The sequence below is a fragment of the Sabethes cyaneus genome, chromosome 3 (assembly GCF_943734655.1).
Source record: "Sabethes cyaneus chromosome 3, idSabCyanKW18_F2, whole genome shotgun sequence".
Taxonomy (NCBI): Eukaryota; Metazoa; Arthropoda; class Insecta; order Diptera; family Culicidae; genus Sabethes; species Sabethes cyaneus.
In genome coordinates, this window is record NC_071355.1 from 21,781,948 (window position 1) to 21,801,974 (window position 20,027).

At 39.9% G+C, this 20,027-nt stretch overlaps 1 protein-coding gene across 3 annotated transcripts; it reads left to right on the top strand.

Annotated features, from left to right (window-relative positions):
- Positions 1 to 9,612: 9,612 nt before the first annotated feature.
- Positions 9,613 to 18,072, top strand: LOC128740444 (protein elav-like). Of its 3 annotated transcripts, XM_053835985.1 has the most exons (3): positions 9,613 to 11,228; positions 11,512 to 11,538; positions 16,871 to 18,072. In XM_053835985.1, exons 1-2 carry the CDS (start codon positions 10,129 to 10,131, stop codon positions 11,531 to 11,533), a joined length of 1,122 nt encoding a protein of 373 aa, XP_053691960.1. In that variant the 5' UTR covers positions 9,613 to 10,128; the 3' UTR covers positions 11,534 to 11,538; positions 16,871 to 18,072. The 3 variants fall into 3 exon arrangements, with proteins under 3 accessions (XP_053691960.1, XP_053691958.1, XP_053691959.1); XM_053835983.1 differs by having other exon boundaries at positions 11,512 to 18,072; XM_053835984.1 differs by lacking the exon at positions 11,512 to 11,538.
- The last annotated feature ends 1,955 nt before the right edge of the window (positions 18,073 to 20,027 follow it).

The window sequence follows — 20,027 nt, forward strand, 5'->3', positions numbered from 1 at the left end:
TGATGGTATTTGACCCGCTGGGGCTGATCAGCCACTTCCTGATGTTTCTCCGAAGCCTACTGCAGGAGATCTGGAGAGCGTCCGTCGATTGGGATGAGCAGATTCACGACTCCCACTTCGAAAAGTGGATCACATGGTTGCGGGTCCTCCCGCGTGTCTCAGATATCAAGATTCCCCGTTGCTACCGGATCACCACATCTGTAGAAGGCACAGTGCAAATGCATACCATCGTGGACGCGAGCGAGAATGGGTTCGCGGCCGTCGTCTATTTACGGTTCCAGCAAGGCAGTACAGTGAAAGTTGCGCTAGCTGGGGCAAAAACCAGAGTTGCGCCGTTGAAATTTCTTTCTATACCGCGCTCTGAACTACAGGCGGCCGTTCTAGGAGTCAGACTGGCGGACTCTATCCTAGGATCCCTGTCTATCAAGGTTCAAAAGCGCTATTTCTGGACAGATTCCAGGGACGTCCTATGCTGGCTACATTCGGATCATCGGCGCTACAGCCAGTATGTGGGTGCACGGATCAGCGAGATCCTCGAATCGACGAATTTACGGGAATGGCGGTGGCTTCCTACCAAGTTGAACGTGGCGGACGATGGGGCCAAATGGAAGAGTACTCCCGACCTAAGCAACTCTAGCCGATGGTTCTGTGGTCCTGACTTTCTTCGGGAAACAGAAAACGAATGGCCGGCAACGCCGCAGTCCATCAGAGTCACCGATACAGAGCTTCGACCGCATCTTCATCTTCACTTCAAGGCTTTCGAGCCGATCATCGACACAAGCCGCTTCAGCAAGTGGTCTATCCTCCTGAAGACTACAGCGTACGTATTCCGAGCTATCAGCAACATGCAGCGTACAATACGAAAGACTTCCAAAGTCTGCGGACCACTCACGCGCTCGACGAGCTGGTCAAGGCCGAGTGCTACCTGTACCAGATAGCACAAAGGAGCGCGTACGGGGAGGAACTTGCAGTCTTAGCTACCCGTCGAGAATCACATGGGAAGCAACTTCCTAAGAACAGCCCTCTGTTCCGCCTCTGTCCGTTTATGGATGTAAAGGGGCTCCTTAGGATCCATGGGAGAACCAGCGCTTGCCAGTTCATCGACAGTAGCGTCGCTAATCCCGTTATTCTTCCTCGGGAGCACAGCATCACCAGGCTCATCGTGCTGGACGTCCATCAGCGGTTCCTGCACCAGAACCACGAGACCGTTCTAAATGAGCTGAAACAACGCTACTACGTTCCCAGAATGAAAACCGTCTACAAGTCGATCCGGAATAGTTGTCAGACCTGCAAAAACAAACTAACTGAAGTAACGTCTAGATCTGTCGAGTCGAGGACAGAAGTTCAGTTACCAACTAGCACCGTATTTAGCGAATCGAAGGTCGATTGGGTAATTGACTCCTTCCAGCCCAGGAAATCCCCAGGAATGGATGGAATTGCGCTAATCATGCTTCAAAAGAATTAACATTGCCCTCATCTCTGAGGTTTGTCGCGCTAGCTTAATACTAAATCATATTCCTAACAGTTGGAGGAAAACTAAGAGTAATTTTTATTCCAAAAAGATAAAAGGCGTGACAAGACATATCCAAAGTCATTCAGGCCGATTAGTGTAACTTCTACTATATAATTACTAAACCACTATTTGGTGTCATTAGACCGTTAATCGTTCGATTGACTCAACTAATTGAATAAAGAATAAAATAGGGCTTCTTAATAAGAAACTGATTTCGTTTAAACTAAATCACTTCATTTATAGCTGCAATTCGCAATTGCATTGTAAATTCATCGTCTCAATCCCAAAAAGGCAGTGGGATCATGTATCGAACTTCCCAGAAAATATTTACAGAACTAAACAAAATCAATGTTGGGAATAAATCACAAAATGTACTCAATCTAACTGTTAATTTCTTCGAATTTAACCGTTTTCTCAATTAGCGTGATGAAAATATGACGGTTAAATTATGTAAAAAATTACATAGTTCCCTCATCCAAAAACTGGTTCATCTCTGTATAAGTTGAGATGAAAGACAAAATGTTACAATAAATTATTGCTGAAACATTAATTGATAATTGAGCCTATTTCAAATCAGATTACGTAAAAATAAAAAAAAACGTGAAAGATAAACAGTAAAGTTTCATTACTTTTTGCCCCGATATAATCACATCCAGTGTAAATAATAAATAACTAGTCAGTACGACAAAATTGGCGACTTACCTTCACTGGCCATGGACTTCGTAAAGCTTAAAGTTTGCCGCAGGAAATTCATCGTGCTAAAATAAAAACACAAACCGCGCTATAATGCCGATGTAGTACGTTCACACAACAGTACCTACCTGAGTGGCCGAGAGGAAGAGCGTCCAGCAAACGGTCCAGTCCAGTAACTGCAGTTAAGCTTCACAATAGAGTTTTTAATGAAATCAACAAATTATTGTTCTTTTAAAACTAGCTGCAAGAGTACTGTTTACGAAACGATCAGCCGGGCACCGCACACAAAAATTGCATGTGAAAGAGAAGAGAACTGTCATTTCTGACCAGAGATGCCAGAAATCGTGAAGTAAGCTACAAATCAAGAGAGACATTTTAAAAGGTCGTAAACAGCAAGGGGTTTCCAACAGCAATGATTACTACGCACCTTTGAAAAAAGTTACTTTTGATTACTTAACTGATTACCTCTGATTACCAGTAATCAATCTCTTGTGATTACTATAAATTAATCATGATTACCAATGATTACTTAAGATTATCATTGATTACTCTACTGATTACCATTGATTACCTAATTAATTCGTAATTCATTACATAAGTAATCACTGATTACTACGCACTTATACCACAGAGAACAGATTAACAGGCTCGAAGGAAGTACAGCCTGAATTCGTTAATTGGGCCATGACTGCACTCCAGCTGATTCGCTAATTGGGCCGACTGACAGTTGTTAGAAATTTCTAAACTCGAAAATTCCATACAGTTTTGACATTCAAGTTGTCACATAGCCCAATTAGCGAACACCCAATTAACGAACCGCCCAATTAACGAAACTTTGCTGTAATCGATTTTTTGTGTGTAAAATCTGTCGGTAGCGCCCTCCAGAAATAGTTTGCCAAACGCATCAAAAATATCCATGTTCCTTTATCAATATTTCTTTGTACTGGAGCAAAGTAAATTGATATATACCAGGTATGTGACCATCGAGGGTTGCATTAGTGTGTGTAGAAAGAAGAAGAAATAGTTCTGAAATATGGTGGAACTTGCATGAAAATTAAAACTAAATTAATTGTAATTAATGAATGCAGCTATATTATTCCAGAGAAATATTTGAACATTTACAATGAAATGTAAGGAATATATTTTAAAGTCATTTGCACTTGTAGCCTTCTTTAATTATACGTAAAAAATTTGAGAACATGGATGACTAACTATTTCGATGTGCAATTGAAAAATGAATTAGTGTTTCTAATACTTCACGATCAATACGGTATACGGTTGCTTTAATTAAAACACGTTCCGTCCAACATTTTGCATGCATGATGCTCTTGAATATCTGCCTCTGATGTCTTCTTTTAAAAAATAGTTTTATTCGAATAGATGCTTGTGCTACTGCTTGAAAATCCTTAAGTTGAAGTCACTGTTCCAAGATGATACCTTTTTATCATAAATTTGCCCGCTCACATTGTTTGATATATATGCTCTTGTCTCAACACTACGTAGAAAACCTTAAAAAGTAATCTTAGATTGCTACAAAACAGTCTTAGATGATAATTAACACTTTAAAAGCTTATCAGAAATCAGACGAAAAATATCCCGCATTTTGCACCTTACTGGACACCGCAGTCCAAAAGTGCGACTGGCACAAAAAGTGCGACAATGCGAATGCTGTGAGTAAGAAAGAGAAAGACTGATAATTGCAATGTTGCTGTTTTGTTTTGTCATATACATTGGCATTAGAGAAAATAATCTGGATTAATCCAGGTACAGCTGCAAAGTACAATATTGCGGGCGGATTACAATGTTGCTCATGCTGCTTATTGAACAATCATGTCCGAGCATTTTAAAGAATTTCTTTTTTGTTTTACTACTTGTAGCAAAGCGGTATAAGGACATTTCTTTGAGACATCTTGATACCGCTTTGACGAAAAAATTTCCGCTTGTGATTTGGAATGTTGCACTTCATTGTATTCATGAAAATACATACTAGAAATAATGTTCTAAGCATAAACATAAAAGCTGTAAGAAAAAAAAGACAAATCTTGCGTATCCAACGATCTTTTTAAAAAATTAACTAATTTTCCATACAAAATGCTCGAATTCTCAGAACTAGTGTAGATGTGTTAGTGCAAAGTGTATATGACAGCTCGCATTGTCATATACCTGGTATATATCAATTTACTTTGGGCAGCGACATCAAAATTTAGTTTGCCACTTACTGCTCGAGGGGTGCTCTATTGAAGGATTACTCGTAGATTACACAAAAACCTTTTACACACTTTTTGTCGATTACCTGGTAGGGTAACCAACCGAATTTGGACCCCTAAAGGAAGTAATTTTATTTTTATTGCTAGGACAGGACGTGCCAAGTGTCAACCGCGGCGTTGACCCAAAATTGACTCACTTTCTGATTGGCTGTAAGCAACGAGCAACCGTTGACTGGAAAATATAACACGGTATCGCTTTCAGTGTTGCTGAAACTCATTAGAGGGAATACGACAATAAGTTATTATTTCCGAATTTTGATTTCTCTTGTATTCTGTAATTCTATGCTTGGTTCACATTAGTTTTGTTTGTACACGAATTTTAATTTTGAAAATGAAATGCAAAACATGATTTGGTCCCATAAACTGTGGCGTATTCGAGAGCTGTTGTTCGGCAAACGAAGTTATTCTTAAAATAATATGTGCAGGCAACAGTGGTGCAGAGTGTAACAAAGAATATTCGATCGGGATGGCGGTAATAATAAGAAGAAGAGCAAGAAGCCAGATGGCACGTCCTGTCTTAGCTTGCAAGTGCGAACTAAATCACACCACCAACACAATAACAAACAGCAGGGCTGCCAATTCATTCAAGTTTCAACATATTTAGGGTTGACTGAAGTTTTTCGAGCGTCTTAGTAGAATACGAAACCTAAAATTAAAAAAGAAGAAAACTTATCCAATTTAATTCTACTATGTATATTTTATTCACGACAGATACGTATTTCACCTACGACTTGCAGGCTCCCTCAGTGTCTGTTTTCGAACTCTGCACTTTCACTTTTGTTTACGTTTTATTATTATGTACACTACGTCGTTTTGAACTTTTGGTAGTGCAACCAACGAAAAATCTAAAGCGGGGTACGCTGCTGAAAAAAAACAGCTCAAGAAAAAATATTGCTATTTACCGAAGAAATTTTGACAACTCCAATGCAAGCAACCACCTGTCATTTTTTCTTGTGGTAATAATTGCGCCGGATATTATTCCGTACGGAAAAGTGACGTTTTAATTCATTTGCGTGTAAAACTGCGCCATCTGGACGTGAAATAATATTTCTTATGAAGTGCGTACTGCTTAAGAAATCGTAAACGAAATCGATTTCTTGAGAATTTCTTGTCCTATCTTTTTACCAATTACTTTTCAGCAGCGTACCCCGCTTAAGAGCTAGCTCTAGACAATAGATGACACCTAGAAATACTCAGAGGAGAGAGATACGCGGAAGCAGCCATCTTGGGAGCCAATCGAGCAGCGAGAATCGTCAAAAGGGAGCCAATCGAACACGCATACAGTTTGCTTAAATGTTTGATTAACAAGTATTGAAATAGTTATGAAATCTACTTAAGCTATTGTCACGCACCTTGAATATTATACTCGGACACAGTGTGTATAAAGTTTTGCAATGCATTTTACACTGATTAAGTTGAAAGATATATCGCTCTATTGTGCAAAATTGATGTAAACAAAACAGAAGCGGATCAGGTTGAAAACAATCAAGTCACACTGTTACAGCATTTTGCTCCGCAGCAAGTGGTGGCAGTTTCTGTACACTGATGCCAAATCGTTGGCTTTAATTTCCGCGTATCTCTTACTGTGGGTATTTCTAATGACAGCCGGTTGATTTAATCTAGGACAGGACGTGCCATCTGGCTTCTTACTCTTCTTCTTATTATTACCGCCATCCCGATTGAATATTCTTTGGTACACTCTGCACCACTATTGCCTGCACATATTATTTTAAGAATAACTTCGTTTGCCGAACAACAGCTCCCGAATACGCTACAGTTTATGCGACCAAAATCATGTTTTGCACTTCATTTTGAAAATTAAAATTCGTGTACAAAGAAAACTAATGTAGAACCAAGCATAGAACTGCAGAATACAAAAGAAATCAAAATTCGGAAATAATAACACAGAGAACAGACTACCAGGTAATTGACAAAAAGTGTGTTAAAGGTTTTTATGTCATCTACGAGTAATCCTTCAATAGAGCACCCCTCGAACAGTAAGTGGCAAACTAAATCTTGATGTCGCTGCCATCGCTGCTATGTAACTCCAGCACAAAGAAATATTGACAAAGGTACATGGATATTTTTGATGCGTTTGGCAAACTATTTCTGGAGGGCGCTACCGACAGATTTTACACACAAAAAATCGATTTTTTCCTTCGAGCCTGTTAATCTGTTCTCTGTGATAATAACTTATCGTATTCCCACTAATGAGTTTCAGCAACACTGAAAGCGATACCGCGTTATATTTTCCAGTCAACGGTTGCTCGTCGCTTCCAGCCAATCAGAAATTGAGTCAATTTTGGGTCAACGCCGCGGTTGACACTTGGCACGTCCTGTCCTAGGATTTAATCAGAGGCAACCACCCCATCGACATCTCTACAAGGGTATGTAATCATGCTATCTATTTCTCATGTAGGAGTGAAGAGAGCATCCTTCAACTAGTTCGTCGGCAATTAGAATTTCCATTGAATAAAGCGTTAGCCGTCATTGGGACCGAAACGTCAGAAAAAACGGTTACACAGCAATCATATGCATTTGACGTTCGTTTCAAACCCTTGCATCTCTATATCGAGCTGCAGTGAACGTCAGCGACAACATGTATGGGCTCAAAATTTGACAGCGGACCCAAATCAAGCTGCTGGCAGTCGAGTGAAACGAAGTGATGAAATGCTATCTCATTTTCGCACACACGAGATGTTGGCGGCGAAAACATGGTTGCCTGCCGATGGGGTGGTGGCAACGGAGGCCACATTTTTCAAAGGTGCGTTGTAATCATAGCTGTTGGAAACCCCTAAATCAAGAGTTACAATAAAATTGAAATTATTGTAATCTCTTATTACTACGCTCTTGTATGTCTGGCTAGAATCCCCTCGGTTTTTTGTTTTTTTTTTCTGCCATCACATCATGACATTAGAGTGACTATATACAGAGTGGCGCCAAGTCATCCCAAATGTATGCAATGCGGGTTTTCCAAGGTTTTTCTTTCTCTTTCCTGCATACGCGTTTGATAGGTCGTCTGCTCGATTGGAATGACACTGACAGATAATTATCATTCCAATTTTGACGTTGTCGCCACTCTGTATATAGTCACTCTACATGACATCACTGATCCAATTTCCAATCACTGTCTAAAATTTACTGATTACCATTAATTACCTAATTAATTCGTAAATGATTACATAAGTAATCTCTGATTACTACGCACTTATACGCCTTACTGGAAACCCCTAGTATAAGTGCGTAGTAACCAGAGATTACTTTTGTAATCATTTACGAATTAATTAGGTAATCAATGGTAATCAGTATAGTAATCAATGATAATCTTAAGTAATCATTGGTAATCATGATTAATTTATAGTAATCACAAGAGATTGATTACTGGTATTCAGATGTACACACTTAAACCACAGACAAACAGACATAACTCTTGGAAGAAAAAATTATCGTACCTCACATTTAGCCTAAACACTAGCACCATCTATGATCGACATTCCCGAATATCAAATAGCAACAGGAGTATCCCTCGAAGTAGCAAGTATTTTTTATGGGGAATTCCCCTTCTTTCGTCAAAAAGCGCCACTTTGACCAAAACGGAAACATTCCCAACTAAGTTCAAAATTGAAATGACAGTTTAATCGGTACGAAGAATGGAAAACGAGTGTTATGTCTGTGCTTAAACGATTTTTTTTAACGAAATTTTTTATTGCACCAAACATTACTAATCTAATGATCTGTAAACGTCGATTGGCACCATCGAAATTTTTACCGAACGTTCAGCCACAGACAAACAGACGAGACACTCGCGATAATTCCATCGTCCGATCAAAAACCACCCATTTTTCAAAAAAGCATGTTTCGCAACATGGCCACACCGCGGCGCGCAAGTGTTGCTTTGAGTTTTCAGTATAAAACCGTTCAAATGTACAAAACCCAACAACATAAAACCCTGCAAATGCAAGCTACTCCGCAACATGCATAACAGAGGGTGCTAGTGTGCAAGCAAAATGTGCAGGACGATGGTTTTTAAAGAATTTTCTTCTATAAGTGTCATGTCAGTTCGTCAGTGGTTCAGCTGTTTAGATTTCGGTAAAATTTTACCGAACTCGGTGCTTTTTGTTAAGTGTGTAATCAGTAAAGTAATCAAAAGTAACTTTTTTCGAAGGTGTGTAGTAATTATTGCTATTGGAAACCCCTTGAATAAGAACCCATCAAGTAATCTTTTATTGGCCTTGCCAGCGTTGCTGATATTGTTCAGGGTTTTGCGTGAGAAAAAAAGAAAGGGAAGTATTTTTGCTTTTGTCAACACTCACGCGTTGACAGTTCGGCACGAGATTTCCTGTAAGTGCGAGCAGCCTACGAAATCGCTTTCAACGCTGGCAAGGCCAATTACTATACGCACTAGTGCAGGGGGCTGATATGACGTCACATTTTCGTTGCTCACATGAAAAAGGCGGCAAACGCAAAGCGATCTCACAAAACGAATTTAACTAACCATTTTCACAGTTACATGTATTTCGCATCAATTGCCTGCCTAACATTAGCTATGTGATGCTAAAACCTTGGCTAAAATCAAACTAAAACTAAGAAAATTTAACAATTTACACATCCGACTCGGTTGTCAGCTTGAGCCCATCTATGAAGCTGTCAGCTTGGGCCCGCTCTATGTTGGCTACGTTTTTTTGTACAGGTTGGTATTGGAAGTGTCATTCCCGTGCACTAGTGTACCTCTGGCTAGAAACCTCTCGGTTTTTTGTTCGCCTCTCTCTCTCCGTTCGAATTCTGTCATCCAGGTTCCAAAATCTTCCAATCACTGTCTAAAAGTAGTGATTAGTGTAAACAAACAAACTTTCCTCTATCCTGCCAGTAGAGTGACTATATACATATAGTAAATAGTCACTCTACCTGCCAGGACTTTTTAAACTACCGATTCAAAAACAGTATTATTTCGAAAAATGTATCGCGTGTTGCGTTGCTGCTTTGGGGATGTTGTAAGAAAATCATTAATGGTCTAGTGATGTTGCGCAGCATAAGTATGTTGCCACCATCACCATCAAACCGACAAGTCTATAAAAGTGGCCACTTTCGTTGTTATGAAATCATTGTATCGTCATCAGCGTAGTTATACGGTCGTGCTCTAGAGCTCTCGTGCTAAAAACCAATTTAAGCAGAATCACATCAACAGCAGCTCCTTGTTCTATTATAGTGCTGTTCCAGATACTTTCCACATTCGCATTCATACATCCACACACGTGAAGGGGAAGTGAAGAGAAAGAAAAAAAGTGCTGTTCCGATATAATCGCCACAGGAGTGAAAGAGAGAAAATAAGCAAAATTGATTTTTCGCGAGATTTCTTTTTTGCTCGTGTAGAACCACTGTTAAATTTACCCCGAAAGTCGATTGACAAGTGAGTTTCGCTGCGGATTCTGCGGATAAAAAGTGCTGAATCGTTTGCCTACCGGTGACATTTCAATCAATCAGGTAACAAAATTAGCGATCGTGACGGTGTGATATCTCCTAGCAAGAAAATCAATCGCCAAGTAAAAAAGTGCGAAAGTGAAAATAGTGTGTGCGACTCAGTAAAAGCGCACCCTCGAAGTAAGGCATTTCTTGAAAGCAAGGTAAAAGTACAGCCTCAAAATTACTACTTCAATCATGACGAACAAAGTGCTAGCGGCCGTACAAGATTTACAAAAACAAAATGGCGAATCGCAGAACACCGCCACGGTTGCGGCGGCTGCTGCCGCTGCCGCAGCAGCGGCTTCTGGATCAGACACCACTCGTACCAATTTGATCGTGAACTATTTGCCGCAGACAATGACCGAGGAGGAAATTCGTTCGCTGTTTTCCAGCGTCGGCGAGGTGGAAAGCGTCAAGCTGGTGCGCGACAAAAACGTCATCTATCCGGGCCAGCCGAAGGGACAAAGCTTGGGCTACGGTTTTGTCAATTTCCACCGCTCGCAAGATGCCGAGCAGGCAGTGAATGTGCTGAACGGACTGCGACTGCAGAATAAAGTGCTGAAAGTGTCGTTTGCTCGGCCCAGCTCGGAGGGCATCAAGGGAGCCAATCTTTACATTTCTGGTCTGCCGAAAACCATCACCCAAGAAGAATTGGAAACTATTTTTAGACCATATGGAGAGATTATTACCAGCCGTGTGCTGGTACAGGACGGGAATGATAAACCGAAGGGTGTTGGATTTATTCGGTTCGATCAGCGCAAGGAGGCTGAGCGGGCGATTGCTGGTTTGAATGGAACAACCCCCAAGGGGTTGACAGACCCGATAACGGTGAAGTTTTCGAATACACCGGGACAAAACTCGGCGGCCAAGGTTGTGCAACCGGCCTTACCTACGTTCCTGAATCCACAGTTAACTCGTCGGTTGGGCGCTATTCATCATCCGATCAACAAGGGCCTGGCCCGTTTCTCGCCGATGGGTGGTGAAGTGTTGGATATGATGTTACCGACCGCTCCGACTAACGGTATCGGTGCCGTCGCTCCTTCCGGTGGATGGAGCATTTTCATCTACAATTTAGCTCCGGAGACGGAGGAAAACACACTGTGGCAACTGTTCGGCCCGTTCGGTGCCGTTCAGAATGTCAAAATCATCAAGGATGCAGCGACCAGCCAGTGCAAGGGATACGGCTTCGTGACCATGACGAACTACGAGGAGGCGATGCTGGCCATCCGGTCACTCAATGGATACACCCTCGGCCAACGGGTGTTACAAGTCAGCTTCAAAACCAACAAATCAAAGTAATTTTCTTGATATACACAAACCTCCTAACAGATTTCTTTCTCCTTTCCACGAAAAAACAAAAAAAAAAACAGCAGCACTAACATACCAAAACCACACAAGATCATCGCATGTTGAAGTGCTTCTCGAATGGTTCTCATTCCGCTAAAAATACTCATTTTTTCTCCTTTCTGTTACCACCTCTGGCCGCAGAATGTGGATCAAAATTTGAAAACGATCTTCCGTTTTGCTGTAATTCCAAAAAAAAATTCCCTATTTCTGATGCTGATATTTTGATTTCAGCTCCAGTTTCGGTGAACAATAGAACATGTAAGTTTACTGAAACATAGTACGGTGTCAAACTCATCGGGACGCGCTTTTCCCTGCCGCCGCCACCGCCAGTCGCCACCACCAGTCGCCGCCCGCCGATGGTGCAATGCTTTCTTCACTTCTACAAACGTACAAACCTGACAGACCAACAAATTACGAAAAAAAAAAAATTATCAACGAAAAGATGGGGTGCGATTTCGCCGCGCACCGGTGGTGTAAACCGGACCGGCCAGCGGGCTGCGCCGGGGTGGGTCGTGTGCGTCCCGCTGAGTATGATATTCGTTCAACTTCAACTTCAACATCTCACTCACATAATTCGACGACTGCACGGAAGACGGAACCGAAACCGAAGAAGAAGAAGAAGAAGAAGACGGGGGTGGTGCTGTGCGGGTGCGCTGCGCATGCGGAAAAATATCAAAGCCAGCCGTGAAAATCTCAACCCCTCTCTCTGTCTCTCTCGTTTGGTTAGGTTCGGTTCGATTCGTTCGTTCGTCCGTCACTCGCGTCGAGAAAAGACCCCGAAAATTCACAGTAAACAAAGAAGCAAAAGCACGGAGGAGGCGAACAGAAAATTAGGGAAGAGCGCGCTGCGCGCTGCCTGGATACAAGAGTGTTGTAGTTGTGTACGTGTAACTTGTGTTCGCCTAGTTTAGGTACTAGTCGCGCCGCGTAACCAACATAGTAGTACTCGCGTCGCGTGTATCTTTCTTCTGGAATATTTCTAATTCATTTTTTTGCCGTCCCGCGGTCCGTTCCGCGCTCCGCGCTTTGCTAGTGCAGTTCTATATTGCTGCATGCTAATCGTCATCGTCGTCGTCGTCTGTCAGTCGACGCCAATTTTTTTCTGTTGGTTAGTTCGTTCGTTCAGAGCCAACTTTGATCTATGTTTTTTTTTTGGACGTAGGACTACGTCATACAGGAAGGTAATGAAGGTAGGGTGTCATTCCAAAAAATCTAAAAATGCAAGCGTCACGAAATAACCAATTCCGCAACCAATTCGAAAGGTATTTATATCAGTCGATCAGAAATCTTTCTACGAATTAAACGATATAGTGAAAGCAATTTATGGATGTACGTACACCTTTAAATTGGCATTGGATGCATTAGTTTTGACGTAGAACTACGTCCTACAGGAAAAAAAACAAAAATCACGAAAGGTGATCAAGTTAATCGGAAGCTCGAAGATTGAAGAGCTTGAAATTTCCGACACGTGCTTTGGCTAATACGGCTCTCGCACGGGTTCACGTTTTGTCGGCGTGAGCTGAGCGCATCGCTGGCTGCTCTTCTAGTGTTTGTGTGCGCACACTAGTCGTCGAGGAGATTAATTAGCAACTCGAGCGCGCCCGACGCGCGGTGTTGTGCTCCTATTTCTCGTTCGAATCTCGACGACTATTTACACAAAATGCGCAGCTGGTAAAACGATGATAACCCGTGAAGTGATCGGTTGCAGAAGACGGTGACGCGGCACGTTTCGCTGCGTCTTTTACCGGACCGCGGACAGCACCAGAGTCGTTGCAATTTTGCGATACACAATCTGCCCGGCTGGAGAGAAGTTTTTTGGACGCTTTTTTTTTAGCTTAGCAACTTCAACATGCTGATGAATTCGTGTGCGTGTGACGGGAGGGGGTAAATCATTTTCTTTCCAACCTTCAGAGGCTTCCTCTGGTAGGAAGCCAGTTAACAATGCGCCATTTTTTGTCAAAACAAAAAACAAATATTGAAGCAAACAGCGAACTGAATGGCACCCGCTGTAACGTTGACGAAAACGACGATCAATACAACAAAATAAAGAAAAAAAAATGAGCGGACAGTAGAAAATCCGCCAAGTATGATAAACTGAAAGAAACACGAAAATCTAGTCAAAAGAAAAAGAAACTTTTACAAAAGCATAGTAGGACGCCAGGATAGGTTCTTTTACGCGTTAGTCTTAAATGTCTCCCTAATATAAACAAAAACTGAAGAAACTACTAATTACTCTTGTACTGAGAATGTGTATTTTGGTAACGAGTGTAATGAAAGTGGTACTGCAATATTTATTAAAAGAAACTAAATAAACTGTAACATACCAATGTCGCCACAATTTCGTTCAATCACACATTGCACACCAGAGCAGAGAGCAAATACGCGAGCAGGCAAGTAAGCAAGCTATGATGAGAAACGATACGAAATAGTAAGATTATATTAATATTCTAGGAAAATTTTATTTATTTTTACATCTTATTTATTGAGAGAATGGTAAACCAAGTTTGAAATTCAAGCGGTAACAAAAAAAAGAATGTGCTATGAAGAGTTGAAACAAAAAAAAAGAAACAATGAAAGCAAATAATGAACAGCAAAACGACACGAACGCTGCGAAGTGTGGAAAAACGAGCAAAACGCAAAGGATCTCATTTTAGTGTATAATATATGTAGCGCAGCGCATGAGACTCTGTGGTTCACAGATTAGGAGGACAAAAAATCCCACTCAAAGCCCACTAAATTAGTTAAATTGAAGGAATAACGACAACACACATTCACAGCAGCAGGCGAAAACGATGGAAAAACGCGCAAACTGAACGAAGCGACACAAAACAAACGAGCAAACAAACGTACTTAGAAGCATAAAAAAAACACGAGTAAATCGAATGAATGCCACGCTGTGCGGCGTGGCTGCTGCCCAGTGGAAAGTAAGCTAGAATCAATAGTTTCCTACCCGCCCGGGGGTGCGGTGAAGTTGTTCTGTTTCTCACCCACACATTCAATTCCAAACGTCCATTAGTCAGTTTCCTATGGCTTCTATGGATGTACCAGTAGTTTTGTCCCTTTTTTATTGGATCGGAGTTTACCCGAAAACCCCCCAGCCCAGAGCCCACCATCGATCGCGTAAATTGTTGTCTTTGTTCGAAACCATTGCACAGAATATCGGCTGGCATCGAACATCGTTTGCGAATTTTCCAACCCAATTAAATGTTTTGAACATTGAGAAAAAAATTGCAATTTTTAATCAGGCAAGCTGAGTCAAAAAACACAAGGCAAAACAAACAAGCATATGTACTAGTCTGATAGTTTGGAACCTTGCTAATTCTAGTAGAAGGAGGGAGGGGTACATACAGTAAAGCATAAACAATATTAAACCAATAACTAAAAAAAAAGTATGAGAGAAACATAACAATGTCGCACAGTAATTTTAAGACATGAAACATTAAACAAGTTATTGATATACACAAAACTCTATAAGAATGAAACCGACGTCGCAAAAGAGAATTTAGCTACTACAAACCATACATACAAGAATACTCCAACACCCTTCGTATATAAATGATTTTTTTCACTGAGACATGTTGATATTATATAGTCATGATGTTAGATTTGCATTTTCTACTTTATTTTCGTACTGTGTTTTGATTTTTCTAATCATTAAGTTTTTTTTCCATACACACAACACAAAATATAACATCCACTTCATGTCGAAGGTGTGGTAAAGGTTCCAAGATTTTGCTACATTCACTTACAAACTTCTAGTCGCCAGAGAGAGCCAGAGGGACAGTTCCGGACGCTATTTTTACAGTCCTGATCTGTCTCAAGCCTCTTTGCAATTGCAATTTGCAACAACAACCAACCAACCAACCATTAAGTGTCGTGGAACGGCCTCAACTTACCACACAACGTCAGTGAAAAAGCAGGGGAAAAAAGAACAACCCCAAATGCTTAACATCCGAATCTATTCCATTAAACTGTGATACGAGCTAAGGCAGAAAAATAACGTTTAAGAAGAGAGAGAAGAAAAAAACAAATGCAAGAATGTGTTGACACATGTTTCGGCGCTCGATTGTGTACCCCCAAGCACCGTGTGCTGCCGTATAATGTATGTACGTATATTTTTAGTCCGCCCCACAAGCAAGCAAGCAAACAAACAAACAAGCAAGAGTATAATGACATTTTTTCCAATCTTTTTTCCCTAAAAAAATTCCTTCTCAAACTTCTGCACTGCTGCACCGCTGCTGCTGTTCCTGCTCCATAGAGCCGGATCGCAGTTGGCCCTGTTTTGCGACACAGACGCAACATCTATTTGACATTTGACAGGGCAGAAGCAGAAATTCAGAGGAAAAAAAATAAAAAGAAAAACATACCTCTTCTTTTCTTTTTTTTTGGAGCCAAAGAGCAGGAGGAGACTTGCATTTTTTTCTACTGCTGTGCTCTCTCTCTGTTTTGTTCTGTTGTTGCCTGTTGTTTTCAGTTTTTCTCCTTTCCTTTCCGTTCCGTTTGATTCTTTTCCGTTCTTTTCATTCTCCGGTTTTTATGATTATGTATACGTTCGTTCGTTTTTTCGTTTGTTTTGGTTGGTTACTTTCGTTTTCGTGTTTTTAATTTCGATTAACGTGCCACAGAAAAGGAAAAAAAAAGGAAACGTCACAGCACCTGGAAGAGAGAGAAAGCGAAAAAAAAAATTTACAACCACAAAGGCAAAAGAGCTCTGTTCGCGCAGATCATAAAAAAGGACACACAGAGAAAACAAAAAACGAAAATCAATCATTATTTGCTTTGAGTTCATTGTGCGTACAGCATCCAATTGATCGACAGAGAAAAAAAAACAAAATTCATTTTAACTGATTTATCGTTTAGTTCGTTTATATTATTATTACGTAACGTTTATGTTTCAGCAGTTCAACCACCACCTCCACACACACACACCACCCACACACACACAAACAAACAAGCAGGCGGTGCATATTATAGTTTTCTTTTTCTTTTTATTATGATTTCGGTTTTGGCAAAAAAAAAACAATAGCCTCACACACGACAGCAGCAGGACGACGACGACGACGTCGACCCCGACGCCGACGTTTCGACGTACGGGCGCGTCGTAATTAATCAGAGTAGGCGCAGGCAGACAAACAGACAAAACAAACAGCGAGCTTTTTTCGTCTGTCATCGTAATATCGTTTCGCGGTGAAGTTTTTTTTGTTTGTCTTTGCTCTATTAGGCGACTCTTGTGTTATTATTCTTCAGTTTTATTATTAATTGTTGTTTTCGTCTTCTTAGTTTCTTCTTTTTTCGTGTTTTCGACGAAACGCAAATTAGTTTGTAATTTTGTGTTTAGTTTAGTTCGTTCGGGTGGTTCGTCCGGCCAGACCCTGTGGAAGCGGGTAATTTTAGAGGTTGAAAAGCCGAAAAAAAGATAAATTACACGTCCCGCAGGTGTTGTTAGGCGTGGAACCATCGACAAGTATTTTTAAGTATCCACTTGGGTTTTATTTTATTCGAGCGCATGATTTACCACTGTTTATTTCGATACATGTTTTTATTATTTCTTAATTTTTTTCTTTTTGTGTGTTTTTTTTTCTTTTTTTAGGGTTTATGTTAGAAACAATTGAGAGTGATGTGTGCAATAGGATGTGACTATATGATTTCTTTCTTCTCACCTTAATCTACCCACTCTTTATCTTGCTTTTGCTTAGATTTAAAAAAGAACGGTCTTTAAAAACTAGTATATAGTTACAGCGGAACCGACACAGAGAACATTATTTATTTAAACAGATTTTCACACTTATTTAAAATCAAGTTTGACTTAGCAGAACGTTAGTATTTTAAGCATATTTTTGTAAAACTGTAGCGTATTTTCACCTATAATTTTTCCGTAGAACCGGCAGTTTTAATTAAGAGCCTATTCTTAAATTCGAAAGGTTTGCAACCTATTCTAGAATGCTCTATTTTTTGAGTATCATTGCAATAACGGCGGAAAGATTATTGTTTCAGTTCCTTATAAACAAACCAATTTGGATAAAGTAAGCAGAGGAAACATTTGCAAAAGAATCCAGCAAGAAGTCCAAAACCAAAAGAAAAAAAAAGCATAACATTTGGAAACACAAAAGTACAAAGTTGCTTGAAGAAGAAAGAGGGTTAGCATGCATTCCTGCAAGTTTTAAACACACACTGAAAAAATTAGACGGTTCGAGACCGCTGGATTCTTACTGGCAAAATGTGTGAAGCATACCTGACATTCTAAAAAAACCCTACATATTGAGCGTAAAAAAATGAAATAGCTTGAAAATACCGCTGGAAAAAAAACCACCATCGTAGCGAAAAATCACCACAAATTAGTCGTACATTTTCCGTTTTGTATCCAAACCCTGTATGGATTTAACTCTATTTTGTGCAACAGTCAGTCACCAGATACCACCTGTCAAGAGGAAATGAAGCAACTCTTAAAACTCACTTCGAATATTAGAGAATGAAACCCACGAATCGATAGTTAAAAAAAAACAAAACGTCATCAAACATTTTCACATCGTGTAGTAGCTTTGAGTTGAAGTTTTCGTATCAAAAATTTCGTTTCTTTGTTTCGGCAAGCTCCAAGAATCAGTTTTTAACAACCAACCACCACCAAAACGAAAAGCAGATCAAATAGTAAGCAAATTTCCGAAAGCATCAATTATGCTTTGATTTGTCATTATTTATATTCGAATTAATCAATGTATGATTTTATTTTCCTGAATATGTTCTTGTGTATATATAAAAATTATAAAAGCAAAACATTAAAATAGTAAACAAATATGGGATACAATAAAATCTTATAATTTATGTCCGTTTTTCTTCATTTTATTTTTCCGTTATTCCGTTATTGGTTTCCACCAGAAAAACAGCAAAAAAAAAACAAAAAAAAATAGTACGAGCAAAACACAACCGAGAGTTCAATTTGGCGTGTGCGCTTTGTTTACTTCCTCTCTTTCGTTTCGTTAATTGTGTCGTTATCAACCAAACAAAACAAACAAAAAATCTCTGTTTCGTTGTTCGTCTATCCTCAAATCTTGGGTTTTGTTAAAAAAAAAAGTTTGTCAATCAATCAAGTCGAACGTTTCACGAGCTACCATCACAGCAAAAATTGTTTGTCCAACACTGAAACACGCACACACTCACTCACACACACTGCCACCACATATAACGCCCACCGCTCACCCGTACGCTACCGTTCGTTCAAGAACACGCTTCCTCCCACACACACAGCCACAAGGTGGTGGTCGAAACGTCGGTGAAAAAAAATCCAATAGCCAACCCTTCTTCTAATTCCCGGAAAAACAACCCATCGTACTTGTTTTGAGTTTTTGATGACAAACGAAAAAAAACCAAACCAAACCAAATCCGATTCGACAAAAAACGTGTTCCATTGTTTTGTTCTGATATGGGTTTTATCGGCGGCTTTTTCATCTTATTGATTACTTGGATTTTTACCACCCACACATACATTAACTATTATATATATATTGATAGAACCAACCAACCAACCAACCTTTCAGTTTCGTCAAATTATGCCTTTCCGGTTGTTTTGTGCGTGTGTGTGTGCGTGTGCTGCGTACCTCTATATATTGCGCAAGATTCTTTCAGTTCGGAACCAAAAAAAAGCCTAGCCTAAATCTGTTCGTTCACGCATCGTTTTGTATAAGCGTATTTTTTCTCGGTCAAGAGACAAATAATTTCGTTTGATTATTATTATTCTCTTTATGTGGGTAAGTAATGAATTCGATTATTTACTTTTTCATTACGATTTCTTCCTGTTTCGGTTGTATGTTTACTGTCACCCCCTCTGAACATAATTAATGCTCCCCCGATTAATTGATTCTGTTAGTTTTTTCTATTGTTGATTTTATGAGTTTGCGTCCCCCCGGTTTTCGGTGAATCGCAGCAACCTGTCTGGCTGCGGTCAAAACTTGACCGTGACGTTTCTGTGATTCATCGAACACAAAGTATCGATTCGGTTGTTCACCATAGTTACAGAGTTGTCAAATTCGTTGAATTGGAAAACTTTAACTGTTGACAGTTTCGAACGAATCCGACAACCTAATCTATTTGTTTTTCATTTTTCCACTTACAAAATCATCAGAAAAATTTGAAATTCAGCATCTCATATGTGTGTGTTTTAGGTGCAAAAATTTTCGTACTTTGTTTTATAGCATGCCGTTCGTGAGTAGTTTTCCTTCCACACAGTCGAAATTTAAAAGCTCACATTTGTTTTACCGACAGTGCAATTCGCCCCCTCGCCCCCCAGATTCCCAGAATACATTCATTATTCGTTTGTTCTTTAAACGTTTCAACATATCGTTGTCTATTTATACCTTACAACTTATCAAACGATTGATTCCGTTTTCTGTTTCTGTTTCGAAAGTTAATCAACTTTTGTGTCGCAAATTTTTAATTAATCATATGAGTACATTTTTTAATTTATTTCCAGCCAAAGAGAGCAAGTGCTAAACAAAATGTATATGTTTCTCACTTCCAGGCCAGGTACATTTCACATATTTCATTATTGGTTTGTTCGTTCGTTCGTTCCATGAGATTTTGCTGCGGCAAATCTCCTCGCATAAGTTTGTTGACTTGATTTTTTCGTCATATGTTGTTCAGAGAGTTCTAATTACAAATCAAAGCAGACCAACCAACCAAAAAAAACAACCGACTACCAATTTCCCGAATCAAGAAATGACGAAAAAGTTAGAGTAAAATATTTCCCTTTCTTG

Excerpts from the sequence above, each read along its gene's own strand:
- LOC128740444 (XM_053835983.1), top strand. The coding sequence starts at position 10,129 with ATGACGAACAAAGTGCTAGCGGCCGTACAAGATTTACAAAAACAAAAT. Across the intron at positions 11,229-11,511 it reads TTCAAAACCAACAAATCAAA|CTCCAGTTTCGGTGAACAAT; the intron begins GTAATTTTCTTG and ends TTTTGATTTCAG.